This window comes from Tenebrio molitor, chromosome X (genome assembly GCF_963966145.1).
Source record: "Tenebrio molitor chromosome X, icTenMoli1.1, whole genome shotgun sequence".
Lineage (NCBI taxonomy): Eukaryota > Metazoa > Arthropoda > Insecta > Coleoptera > Tenebrionidae > Tenebrio > Tenebrio molitor.
The window spans coordinates 11317157-11328425 of record NC_091055.1 but is presented as its reverse complement, the minus strand read 5'-3'; the positions used below and the strand labels follow the sequence as shown (position 1 = coordinate 11328425).

Here is an 11269-nt window from a genome sequence, read left to right as displayed (position 1 = left end):
CGCAAAAACTTATTAAGAACTTCTTTTAAAGAAAGCCACACTGTCACTACAGTAACTTCCTTACTAATCTACATAATGCGATGAGTCTTGCACCATTGAATTCTTCTCTTAGAGGCGTTTGTTTAGAGATTAAGAAATTTCTACTTCACCGTTTTGGTTTTCTAGAAAATTGCAAAAACCTATTAGGTAAAACCTCCTTTTAAAAAAGCTAAGCGAAAGCAACTTTCTAGTTGCGCCACGTGTAATGATGAATCTTGTACCATTGAATTTCGCTCTTAAATATGCTTCTTTTGAACCCAAGATATTTCTGCTTCACCGTTTTAATTTGCTAATCAGTTGCAAAAACCTATTACAAACTAACCTAACCTCACACGTCGGTTTGGACCACAAAGCGGGGTTTTACGTCATGGAGGACCCCCGCGAAGACTACGACGGCAACTCCACCCGTTAAAACTTATTAAAGAAACGTAAATGGTTGTAACATCTTTATTAAGCCACATACGGCAATGAGTCTTGGACCACTGGATTTATCTCTTAGGCGCGCTTCTTTTGACTTTGAGTCCAAGGAGTTTATATCTCACCATTTTGATTTCCAAGAAAATTGCAAAAAATTGTTGAAACCTTCTTTTAAAACAATCAAAGCGGCAATATTTTCTTTGTTACACTACGTATGGCGATGAATCTTGAACTTTTGGATTCCTCTCTTAGACACGTTTCTTTTGAACCGAAGAAATTTCTACTTCACCGTTTTGGTTTTCTAGACAATCCTAAAAACCTATTAAAAACTGCTTTAAAAAAACTTCAACGGCAATAGCCTTATATTTAAACCACGTAGGTATGGCTATGAATCCTCCACCATCAGATTCTTCTCTTCGACTCACTTTTTTGGTCCAAGAAATGTCTACTTCACCATCGTAGTTTCCGAAAAAATCTCAGAAAACAATTAAAACCTATTTTTGAAAAACCTAAGCAACAGTAATTTCTGTATTAAGCCATGTATGGCGATGAGATGAGTCTTGCATCATTGGATTTTCCTCTTAGAAGCTCCTCTTTTGAACTGACGAAATTTCTACTTCACCGTTTTAGTTTCGAAAAAATCGCAAAAACTTATTAAGAAGGAACTTCTTTTAAAGGCAGCTAAGTGACAGTAACTTCCTTCGTATGGCGATGAGTCTTGCACCATTGAATTCCTCTCTTAGAGGTGTTTCTTTTGAGTTCAAGAAATTTCTACTTCACCCTTTTGGTTTTAGAGAAATTGCAAAACCTATGAAAATCTCCTTTTAAAAAAAGCTAAGTGAAAGTAACTTTCTTATTGAGCCACGTAAAACGATGAATCTTGTACCATTGAATTCCGCTCTTAGATGAGCTTCGTTTGAACTGAAAAAATTTCTGCCCCACCATTTAATTTTCTAATCAATTACCAAAACCTGTTATGCAGGTATCAACAGCTTTAAAAAAAAACTTCAACGGCAATAGCTTTCTACGTATGGCCATGAATTTTGCACCATAGATTCTTTTTTTCGACTCAATTTTTTGGGTCCAAGAAATGTCTAAAAAGTAATTAAGACTCCTTTAAGAAAAACCTAAGCAACAATAACTTCTTTATTAAGCCACGTACGGCGATGAGTCTTGCACCATTGGATTCCTCTCTTAGAGGCGCCTCTTTGGAACTGAAGAGATTTCTACTTCACCGTTTTGATGTTCAAGAAAATCGCAAAAACCTATTAAAAACTGCTTAAAGGATAACTTAAACAGCAATAACTTCCTTATTAAGCCACATATGGCGATGCTTCTTGCACCATTGGGTTCATTTCTTAAACGCGCTTCTTTGCGTCCAAGGAATTTATACCTCATCAATTTAGCTTTCGAGAAAATCGCAAAAGACTGAAGAAACTGCTTTTAAAATGACTTGAAACGTCTTGCGAGGCCGCTGGGGGTCATGAATCTCGCACCGTTACTTCTTTTAAGAAAGTTTCTTTAAAATATTTTTTTATTTTTTTGCGGTTTTTTATAAAACTAAAACAGTTAAGCATAATTTTTTAAACTCAAAAAGATAGTCTTGAAGAGACGAGTCCACGTTGCAAGACTCATTTCCATACACGGCTGAATAAGGGAGGTTTGAGCTTTTTTTTAAAACAGTTTCTTTAGTGTTTTCTGCTGAAGCTTCGATCTAATTTTTCAATGTATTCTTTTGACATCCACGTCGGAGCTTATTTGTTCAACAATTCACCCAACAGGCATAGTAAAATCAAATAACGAAACAGTGAACCGACAACGGAACATGGTTTCCAGGCGGCCACCCATCCAGATATTGACCGCAAGCAGTACTGCTTAATTTATCTAATCGAATAATAATTATTATTATACCTACTAATGAGGATTGTAAAAGAAACTCTTTTCGATTCCGTTATCCCTCACCTTGAGATTACTTAACACGTGTTTTTATCCGTTTCGTAATTTTTGTCGGTTTTTAGGACATTGGCGACTCGTCTCATTCTTAAATGAGGGGCATAGTACAATCGAACACTTCAATTAATAATTGTTTTTTACTTTCAACGTACATCTGATAAGATAAATTAGAGACAATAATAAAACACTACAAAACTTGTAAAAATTGAAGACCAGTTCGGTGAGTTGAAGGGCACAAAATTGAATAAACAAATCGTAACTAAACTATGATGCGACTTTTCTTTATTATTTGTTGTGTGCTGGTACCGTGGATCTCCTCTATAAACATCGGTAAAAATCTGTGATTCGTTTGAACAACAAATTATTTATGCTTGTTTTTCACGACAGATCCAAGAATTCTTAATGGCAAAGTAGCATCTCGGGGTCAATTTCCATGGCAAGTTGGTTTTATCAGTCAACAATACTATACCAACATTTATTGTGGGGGAGCGATAATCAGCAACGAGTGGATTTTGACAACCGCAGAATGTGCCTACAAGTGTTGAACGAACATCCAACGAGCGACAAAACACTAACATGTCTCTGTGTTCCAGATCCGGCAACTACAGTGTATTACTATACGGTAGTACTAGTGTCAAAAATATGACAGTTGGAGGAGCCGCCATTTCCGAAATGTTTATCCGCCATGATAATTTTACAGCGGCCATTTTAAAACACAACATAGCACTGGTCAAACTTAGAGATCGTTTGACTTTCAACGGTATTGCACGTATCATTTTACTTCAGACGAATTTTTTGTGCACATTTCCTTCCAGAGTACGTACAGCCCGTCACACTACCTTCGAAAGAATATGAAGTGGGCACCAAACTCACAGTAAGCGGTTGGGGTCAACCTGATTCTGATTTAATGTACACTAACTTGACCACCGTCAGTAACGACAACTGTCTAGAATTCTATGTTTACACTCTGATTTACGATGGAGTGTTTTGCGCTGTCAACAATCTAGGCAAAAAAATCAAAGGAGTTTGCAATGTTAGTACCCATCTTCGCAGAAGAAACCAAATTTGAATGCCTCGTTTTGTTGAAGGGCGACGAAGGAGATCCGTTGGTTGTGGATGCTGCTGGGAATCCAGTTCTGGTGGGAATTCACAGTTTGCATTCAGGGTGCACAAGAGGCGAACCGTCAGTGCATGTCAACGTATTTTACTACAGAGACTGGATTAAAGAAAAAACAGGAATTTGAAGATGTAACACATATTTTATTTACCTGTTTTATTCTTTTGTTACTCAATCTGCGACTGTTCAAAAATTAAGGCGATATAATTAAATGTTTTGTTAAGTAAATCTTGTTCAGCAATTCTTATGAGGAATAGTCTGGAACTGTCCCGAATCCGCACCTGTATCGCGAACGGAGGTGATATCGTCGAGTCTCGAAGACAAGTGGTTCGTCACTAGAAAGAGAGAAAAACGGCGAAGAGAGTAAATTTATTTAAATTATTAGGAAAACGTTATAATGCCTTGGATCTGTTAAAAAATTGTGACATGTATGAATTCAAATGAAAACATAATTGTAGGGGTTAAAAAAAAGACACAATTTTGATAAATGTTGTTTCAAACACGCCCCAATGTTTACAAAATATATCTATATTCCAGTTTTTTCTCTGATCCATTCTCTGTAATAAAATACATCAGTGTACACTGATGGATTTCCCTTTTCACACCCCAATCGACTGATGAAATTCTCTAGACCAACAAGAATTGGATTCTTCTTGATTTTTACCACAGCTGGTGATCCTTCATCTCTCTACAAGAACTAATTGAAGACTGAAGAACAGTTTTTAATAAATTGTAACTCACGTCACAAGGCCCCTTAATTTTGTTCTCATCCCCTGCACAAAACACTCCAGTTTTTGTATTTGCCACTCCAAATTGCTGGATGCATCGTTTCTTATTGAGTTTGGTTAAAGTCGTATATTTCAGAGTAGTGGTTGAAGAATTGGTGCCTAAAATGATTTTTGTAAAATGAAAGAATCTTGATTGAAAAATTTACCGTCGTCTGTGAGACCCCAACCACTAACAGTGATCTTGGTTCCGGGTTTGTACTTCTTTTCTGGCAAAGTGATCGGTTTGACGTAATCTTGAAAAAGCATCGACGTCACAGGTTTTGCTAGTTTGACGAGTGCTATGTTATTGGCGGGTATACCGTACGTGAAATTTTCGTGAACAATGTAGTCGTTGGCAATTGTCACAACACCGTGTGTTGCGTTCTCCCTGTCAGCCATTCCCAATAAAATAAGATTGGTTTTTCCAGCCCTGAAGAACATCAAAATGAGTATCGAATAAAACGACAATGTTGACAGTTTACCCAATTAGGCAGTCGGCAACTGTCAAAATCCATTCATAACTGATTAAGGCACCGCTACATCGAATGTCGAAGGTTTGTCGCTCTGTGATTATGGCTTGCCATGGAAATTGACCATCGGTAGCATCCTTTCCGTTGATTATTTGAAGATCTAAAAATATTTGTTCGTTGTGTCGTTAAATGTTGAGAATTCTTACCAGTTTCGAGTAATAGGGCTACGGTTGGAAAGATGCAAAAAATTATAGTCACAGATCGCATCTTGACTGGTACCATGGACTTTTGTCTTACAATTGAAAGATAACATTTTTGAGAGGTGTGGTTTGGTGTAGATGTATGATAAACCTGAAGTGTTTGTGATGAACAGAATTATATTTAAATCTAAATTTTTCATCAGTTGCAATTTCCAAAGTTTTAAAAGAAGAAAGTGTGCATCTGTTCAGCAGATTATGCTAAGTGCGTACAATATCGTTATCTTTACTAAAAACACGAATGAAGGTGAAGATCAAGACGTAGATGAACGTTAAGTTGTGTGTGAAGATCGAGGCGAAGATGAAAATAGAGATTAAAGATGAGGATCAAGACACACGTGAAAATTGAGACCAAGATAAAAATAAATACCAAGGCGTCGTTGAAGATCAAGACATAGATGAAAATCGTCAATAACCAGGAGAGGTCGCCAGATGTGCGACGACTTTTTGATTAAAAAAAAAAAAACAGAGTGGTTGTCCCGACTGCCCATATCGTCACCCTGAAAGGAAACGATCGAAAGCTTGTAAATTTACGAGAAAAAAAAATGGTGGGTCAGTCGGCTAAAGGCGTTTAAAAATAAAAATTTTAAAACCTACATACATACATACCTAATAGTCCAATCAATAGGGACTTTACCTTGCAAAAGATACAGAAAAGTTTAAACTTTTGGCAGATATCTTCTATTAGGCATATTATTAATATTGCTGAGTTTGCGTCCTTGGGGGGGTTGCCGCTCGCCCCGCCATATTGGTGAATAGGGGTGGAAAATCACATTTTCGCGATTATTTCATTATCCGTGCGAGATGCGTCTATCTAAGTTTTTATAAAAAATGTAGAGCATGCAATTCTCTATAGTTTTTGTTCTTTATGTTTTTTTGACAGATCAATAGTTTCGTAGTTACAGCGTGTCGAAATCGAGCATTTTTATTATTTTTGTACTTTTTACTCTTTTCCACACCACCACAGGGGTAGAGCAATAGGGCGCGTTTTTTTTTTAACGTGGTGTCCCCAGTAGGGATAGTCCACGATGCAATGGAAGTTTACTGTTTTCTGTTTTACTCTTTTTGGTCTTTTTGTGAATATAGACGGACCCTTTTGATCTAGATCGATCGGTATAAATGAGCTGAATTCGTCAGAGTTCATGAATTCCTCTTGTTTTTCAGGGTTATCATCATCATCATCATCAGGATCATTTGGCATTTGCCAAAATACAAATTCATTCATTTCATGCATTTGCTCGTCTTCATCTTCGAAGTCAGGGAGTATTTCTGGAACAATTGCTACACGAAACTCCATTACAACTGGCATTTTAACCCCACCTTCGTCCAACCGCATGCAGCATCACCTGATATTTTTTTGACTTCAAATTCAAAATTTCATTTGAAAAAGAAAAATTCTCGATGATGATGATGAATAATATTCTCAAAAAGTACAAAAGCGCCTATTTACTAGCGCTCTGCGGGGATCACCCAAACTACACTTTTGAACAGGTCGTGCAGAATCAAAGTGGAGATTCTAAAGGGTTCTGTACAATTTGTTCACAAAGGATATGATTCTTCCAGCTTGCAGAATTGTTATCTACCACGACCTGCTGTATAATAACCGGCCTGTTCATTTCATTAAAAAAGCATTGAGAAAATGTTTCCGAGAAAGAGCCAATTTTCGCCGATGAGGGCGTCACAGTACGGGCGCTTCTGAAGAATAAAAATGCGGAAAAATAGGTTTAGACATGATTTTAGAGTTAAGATTGAGCACAGTAAGTTCATATTTTCTTTCTAAAACAATACTGAATACAATTGGATTTTTGTGTTTTTGATTTTAAATTCGAATGTCATTTGAACGAGAAAAACTCTCGGTGACAAAAACTTAAGATGAATAATATCCCCAAAAAGCGCCCGTACACTAGCGCTCTGCGGGGATCACTCAAATTACACTTTTGAACAGGCCGGTTATAATACAGCAGGTCGTGTTATCTACATTTCATTTAAATCGAAGCTTCCAATTATGTCACGTTAGATCGCTAGATGGCACTCTCCTCTACGAACCAATAAGGTACCTCTTTAATCGGCACGAATGCTGTACTTTCGTTTCATTACGGCTTTCTGTTGTTTTTAAAATATGTTATTAATTTAATATTATTTTTATTACTACCTCAATTAAAATATGAAATAATTCGAAAAGAGTAGATAAAATATGTTCAAACTTCAGTGTAGATTTCAAATATCGAGAGTAATTCGTCCATGAATATGTAGATGTCGCGCATCTGGTCGCGGTGGTTTTTCTTTAGAATTAATGGACGAATTATTCAAATATTATTCTTTTTAGGGTATGGTACGCTCGAGTGGAAAATAAATGAAAGGCGAGATTAGCGATGACATTTATTTATTTATACGTAAAGATATCTACAGATAATGTACATAGACATATTATACAAATTTTTAAATATATATTTATTAGTAGTAACATAAATATTTTAATTTTAACATTACGGTTTAACACCTCTAACAAAAGTAACGTTATGGTAGTTTCGAACAAAATATTTAAATTGTTAACAACATTGGTTGCAACAATAGGAATACAAATGAACCGTTCGCAAATGTTTATAATCACCACCAACATTTAGTATAGCATTTATAAAATAATGCCTAATTTCCACAAGTATCTATTATATAATATCGAATGGCGATCAAAAAATAAAATCATATTAAAATTAATAACAACAACAAAAACAAAACAAAATGACACATTCCTAAGTCGCTTAAAATTCTGAAAATGGGAGTAGTGGGACTAAAACATAAACCAGAAGTGACAAATCAAAAAAATATCACAAACAAATCCTAAAACTAGAGAAAGTCGAGTCCGGGATATGTTGGTAAGGATTAGAAAGGCTGGTTTCTGAATACGTCGAATATTCAGCTAAGCTAAGTAATAGTGCATTATAAAGTACGGTGCGTTACATAAATGCGTACAAGTGTGGGTCGCCTTCCAACACATTACATGAAGATACGTCTGAGGTCTGTCGGTGCGGTGATCATACTGCACTGAGGGCAGATATTTTTACTACCCTGCAACAAAATCGGTAAAATTCGTCTTGATAGCTCTTTTTCGTCGTCTACTCACTAAGGCATGCAACCAGCAGTCCTCGCAGTGTACATGCCAACACACGGTAGAAATAACCGGTTTCTTGTAGTGCTCCTAAACAAACTCGCATAATCAGCAATTATCGACGATACGATCGCGCAAATCTCACCAAACATATCAAACACTTGTAGTCTTCGGTTTCGGTGCTGGTAGCCGTCTCCCCCGAATTCTCCGCCGTCAGCGGTCGAATTCTGTTCCTCAGCTCCTCGAGCATCTGCGTCCTGCTGGTGGGTTCCGCATCCGACGTGCTCACGTTGCTGTCGCTCTCGACGATGACGTCCATCGTCACCTGCACATCCCCGCTCGAGTTGACGGTGGCGACTTGCGATTGGACGCCTTCTTTTTTGCTGGTCTTGTCTTGCGTCGTCTTGATGACGACGTCGCTGTCGGTGTATTGGGACGGCCCGAACGAACACTCCTCCGGCTCGTCTCCGTCGACGATCACGTCGTCGTTGTCGTTGTCGTTATCGGTCACCCGGCCGGTGCTGCTTCCGATAGTGTTGCCGCTCGCCGCGGTCGACACCGAAGTCGAGGTTCGTCGCTGGTGCTCGGCCCACTCTTCTAGCTCAGAATCACCCTCCACGTCCACGGTCTCGTCTTCGTCGTTCACCGAGTTCTGACGAATTGGGAGTTGACCGCCAAGTCGACGACAAATTAAACTCACCTTTCTGCATTGCTCCACGTGCATGTTGAGCTCTTCGGGGGTTCGGTGCATTCGACCCACGCATATCATGCACCCGTCGTCCACTTTCCGTTTCCGGGTCTTCATCCGGAGACGACCCTGACGGTTGGACTTTATCCTTTGGAACGTCTAAAAAACAACACTCGAATCTAGTACAACAAACAATGAGAGTTCAATAAATAATAAAAAGTTATAAAGACACCAACTGTACCCCATTAAAAATTTTAGAAAAACATGACAAGCGCCCTCTATTAGTTTAACTAACTATTATTGATGGGTAACTGACATTTCGACTAATTCGTCCGAAAAGCACAACCTTCATGGACATTTCGTCGAAATGAAAGATCGTTTTAAATAATTTCGTAGTTTGGAAAAAAGTATTCAAAGTTTTATCCACAGAACGAAAACAAATATAACAGAGAATTGTTCAATTTTGTGTTTGTTGTTTGTAACCGCTTAAGACAAGCTTTGTTAGTTTGTTCCCACTTTAAAAGTTAAGACTTTACTAACCTCCCAGCGTCCCTCGGGACCGCTGTCACCTGGAAGAGCAGGTGGACGTCCAGGTTCCTGTCGTCGTTTTCTGGTGGCAGCTAATCCAGTTCCGCTAATTTTACACAACACCTCCAGTTCTTGTCCTAGATGAGCCTCCAGTTCTCCTGGTGAAATGGTCATACCGCAAATTGGGCAGCACGAAGGGTCCCGTTTTTTCTTATTAAGAGCTATATCTAGAAAAAGAACGGATAACGATGTAGCAACAGCAACAAACGAAGATGAAGTTTGGTAATGTTTTATTTTGTCAGTTTTGAAGTGTTTTTGGTAGTTTTGGATCGTTTGGGATTTTAAGAAATGTGGGGAAGTGTTGTTTTTGAGTGTGGGGCGAGGATCGGGCCGGTCGCGACGAGGTCGTCGGTGCGTGTGGGGGCAGCGTCGCGACGCTGCGCCTCTAAGCAGGCAAAAACAAAGAAAACTAAGATACAAAAATATATCAGTTTCATCTGCGTGATCCGACGAAAGCCGTGAAATATATTAGCATTTGTCATGTTAATAGTCACAGGGGGCAGATTGGCGGATTTGGCGCTCAGAAAGGGCCGGGGCCCGCATGTCGCCGCACCTGCGGGCATCGGCGTCGCGCTTGCCGGAGTTCGCCGATCCGTCAGAGGCGCACATCATTCATGGGATTAGCCGGGCTAACCTTGTTAATTGCCCGACTAGACCCGTGCCCGTGTGTACCCCAAACGTAAATCAGCACCGGCTAAAAGGGGATGAAATGAGCTTAAGTCATCACGTTGCGCTGAATTTACACCGAGGCCTCGCCCAACCTGCCCCGAGACACCGACCCGGCTCGCCTCCTCGAGCCGATCCTCTCTAACGCCGGCTTTGATTTACACTTTCAAATGCGCATCGATTCTTCTAATTCGTCTCTAAGCTCGACTAATTCCGACCCGCACCCTCGCGCCGACGATCGAACGATCCAAAACACCCCGAAAGACCAACACGATTCGGTGCCCCAACCTCGCTGAACAATCAAGAGTAGTGTAAGTGTCCAAGAAGTTCTAGTTTTAGATGCGATGTTACGGTGAAAGTGCGAAATCGGTGACTCTACACTCTCCCTAGCTATTTTATACGTTCACCTCGACCATCAGTCGAACTGTTACTTACTTTCACCAGTTGTTTTACAAAATCACCAACTTAGTTAAAGTGGGTTAATCGATTTGATCTCACTTTGACTGGTCCATCATCCAATAATGTGCCAGCAGACAGAGTTTTGCAAAACATTCTTGTAATAAAAAGTTCCAAGCAAATCGACATTTGTGTAAAAAAGTAGAAATCGTGCAGTTCCAAACGTCAGAGCTAATTGCAGCAGATATTCCTTTTTATACCCATCTTCGTACCTACTTCATTATTATCATACGTATGTTTATAAAGGTGTTTTTTCAAATTTGGCGTCGAAGTTGGCACCGCTCGTGTAAAAGCGTAAGATTTAAAAGCCAAATTTAAAAAAAGCACCCGTTAAATACATAGGTGCTTTATTTTGTTCATTTCATATTGTTCGTGTTATATTCACTTCACAATATAAATAATATAATGTACTGTTGACCATGCCAATCTCTATAATTACTACCAGTCCAACACGTTACAGTGACTGTCTAAAACAACTAGTGATTTTCCATATTCTCTAGGAGATCTGAAGATTCAATATTTTCTTACAGGCAACAATTCGATGCTGCCGATTGGGTTAGAAAGAGTATTTTTTACAAAATTTGACAGCGAAAAATTGTCATGTTGTACGTGTTTTTTACAAAATTGCTCTGTCCATTTTGTTGTAATGCATAATTTTTTTATCTACACCAACTTGTGGTCACTACTGTCAGTCCATTCCCTTGGGCAGTTTCCAAAATCGTGCGATCTAAGTTGTATTTTGGGG

The 11269-nt window shown here is 38.9% G+C and overlaps 3 protein-coding genes across 6 annotated transcripts in view; 1 reads left to right on the top strand and 2 right to left on the bottom strand.

The window, feature by feature from the left end:
- The first annotated feature begins 2554 nt into the window (after window positions 1-2554).
- On the top strand, window positions 2555-3754 carry LOC138140134 (chymotrypsin BI-like). The gene is made up of 5 exons (XM_069060903.1): window positions 2555-2739; window positions 2797-2947; window positions 3003-3169; window positions 3225-3442; window positions 3498-3754. The coding sequence occupies exons 1-5, from the start codon at window positions 2676-2678 to the stop codon at window positions 3651-3653; spliced, it is 756 nt and encodes a 251-aa protein (XP_068917004.1). The 5' UTR covers window positions 2555-2675; the 3' UTR covers window positions 3654-3754.
- Window positions 3755-3876: 122 nt separating this feature from the next.
- LOC138140133 (brachyurin-like) lies at window positions 3877-5117 on the bottom strand. 2 transcript variants are annotated; one of them, XM_069060901.1, is made up of 5 exons: window positions 4970-5117; window positions 4776-4923; window positions 4461-4723; window positions 4268-4413; window positions 3877-4214 (listed from the first exon to the last, which is right to left on the bottom strand). In XM_069060901.1, exons 1-5 carry the CDS (start codon window positions 5043-5045, stop codon window positions 4053-4055), a joined length of 795 nt encoding a protein of 264 aa, XP_068917002.1. In that variant the 5' UTR covers window positions 5046-5117; the 3' UTR covers window positions 3877-4052. The 2 variants fall into 2 exon arrangements, with proteins under 2 accessions (XP_068917002.1, XP_068917003.1); XM_069060902.1 differs by having other exon boundaries at window positions 4005-4223.
- Window positions 5118-7386: 2269 nt separating this feature from the next.
- LOC138139899 (E3 ubiquitin-protein ligase Rnf220-like) overlaps window positions 7387-11269 on the bottom strand; it is a 75252-nt gene continuing 71369 nt past the window's right edge. For all 3 annotated transcript variants that reach the window (XM_069060479.1, XM_069060480.1, XM_069060481.1), the window contains 5 exons: window positions 9355-9569; window positions 8827-8973; window positions 8272-8778; window positions 8142-8216; window positions 7387-8086 (listed from right to left, as the gene is read on the bottom strand). In XM_069060479.1, coding sequence (XP_068916580.1) covers window positions 8015-8086; window positions 8142-8216; window positions 8272-8778; window positions 8827-8973; window positions 9355-9569 — 1016 coding nt within the window. In that variant the 3' untranslated portion in view covers window positions 7387-8014. The remainder of the gene's footprint in view (window positions 8087-8141; window positions 8217-8271; window positions 8779-8826; window positions 8974-9354; window positions 9570-11269) is intronic.

What these genes read in the sequence shown, in the direction of transcription:
- LOC138140134 (XM_069060903.1), top strand. Translation starts at nt 2,676, where the DNA reads ATGATGCGACTTTTCTTTATTATTTGTTGTGTGCTGGTACCGTGGATC. An exon ending in AGATCGTTTGACTTTCAACG is followed by an intron (nt 3,170 to 3,224) that starts GTATTGCACGTA and finishes ATTTCCTTCCAG; the next exon opens with AGTACGTACAGCCCGTCACA. An exon ending in AAATCAAAGGAGTTTGCAAT is followed by an intron (nt 3,443 to 3,497) that starts GTTAGTACCCAT and finishes GTTTTGTTGAAG; the next exon opens with GGCGACGAAGGAGATCCGTT.
- LOC138140133 (XM_069060901.1), bottom strand. Translation starts at nt 5,045, where the DNA reads ATGGTACCAGTCAAGATGCGATCTGTGACTATAATTTTTTGCATCTTT. An exon ending in GTTGCCGACTGCCTAATTGG is followed by an intron (nt 4,724 to 4,775) that starts GTAAACTGTCAA and finishes GATGTTCTTCAG; the next exon opens with GGCTGGAAAAACCAATCTTA. An exon ending in AAATTAAGGGGCCTTGTGAC is followed by an intron (nt 4,215 to 4,267) that starts GTGAGTTACAAT and finishes TAGTTCTTGTAG; the next exon opens with AGAGATGAAGGATCACCAGC.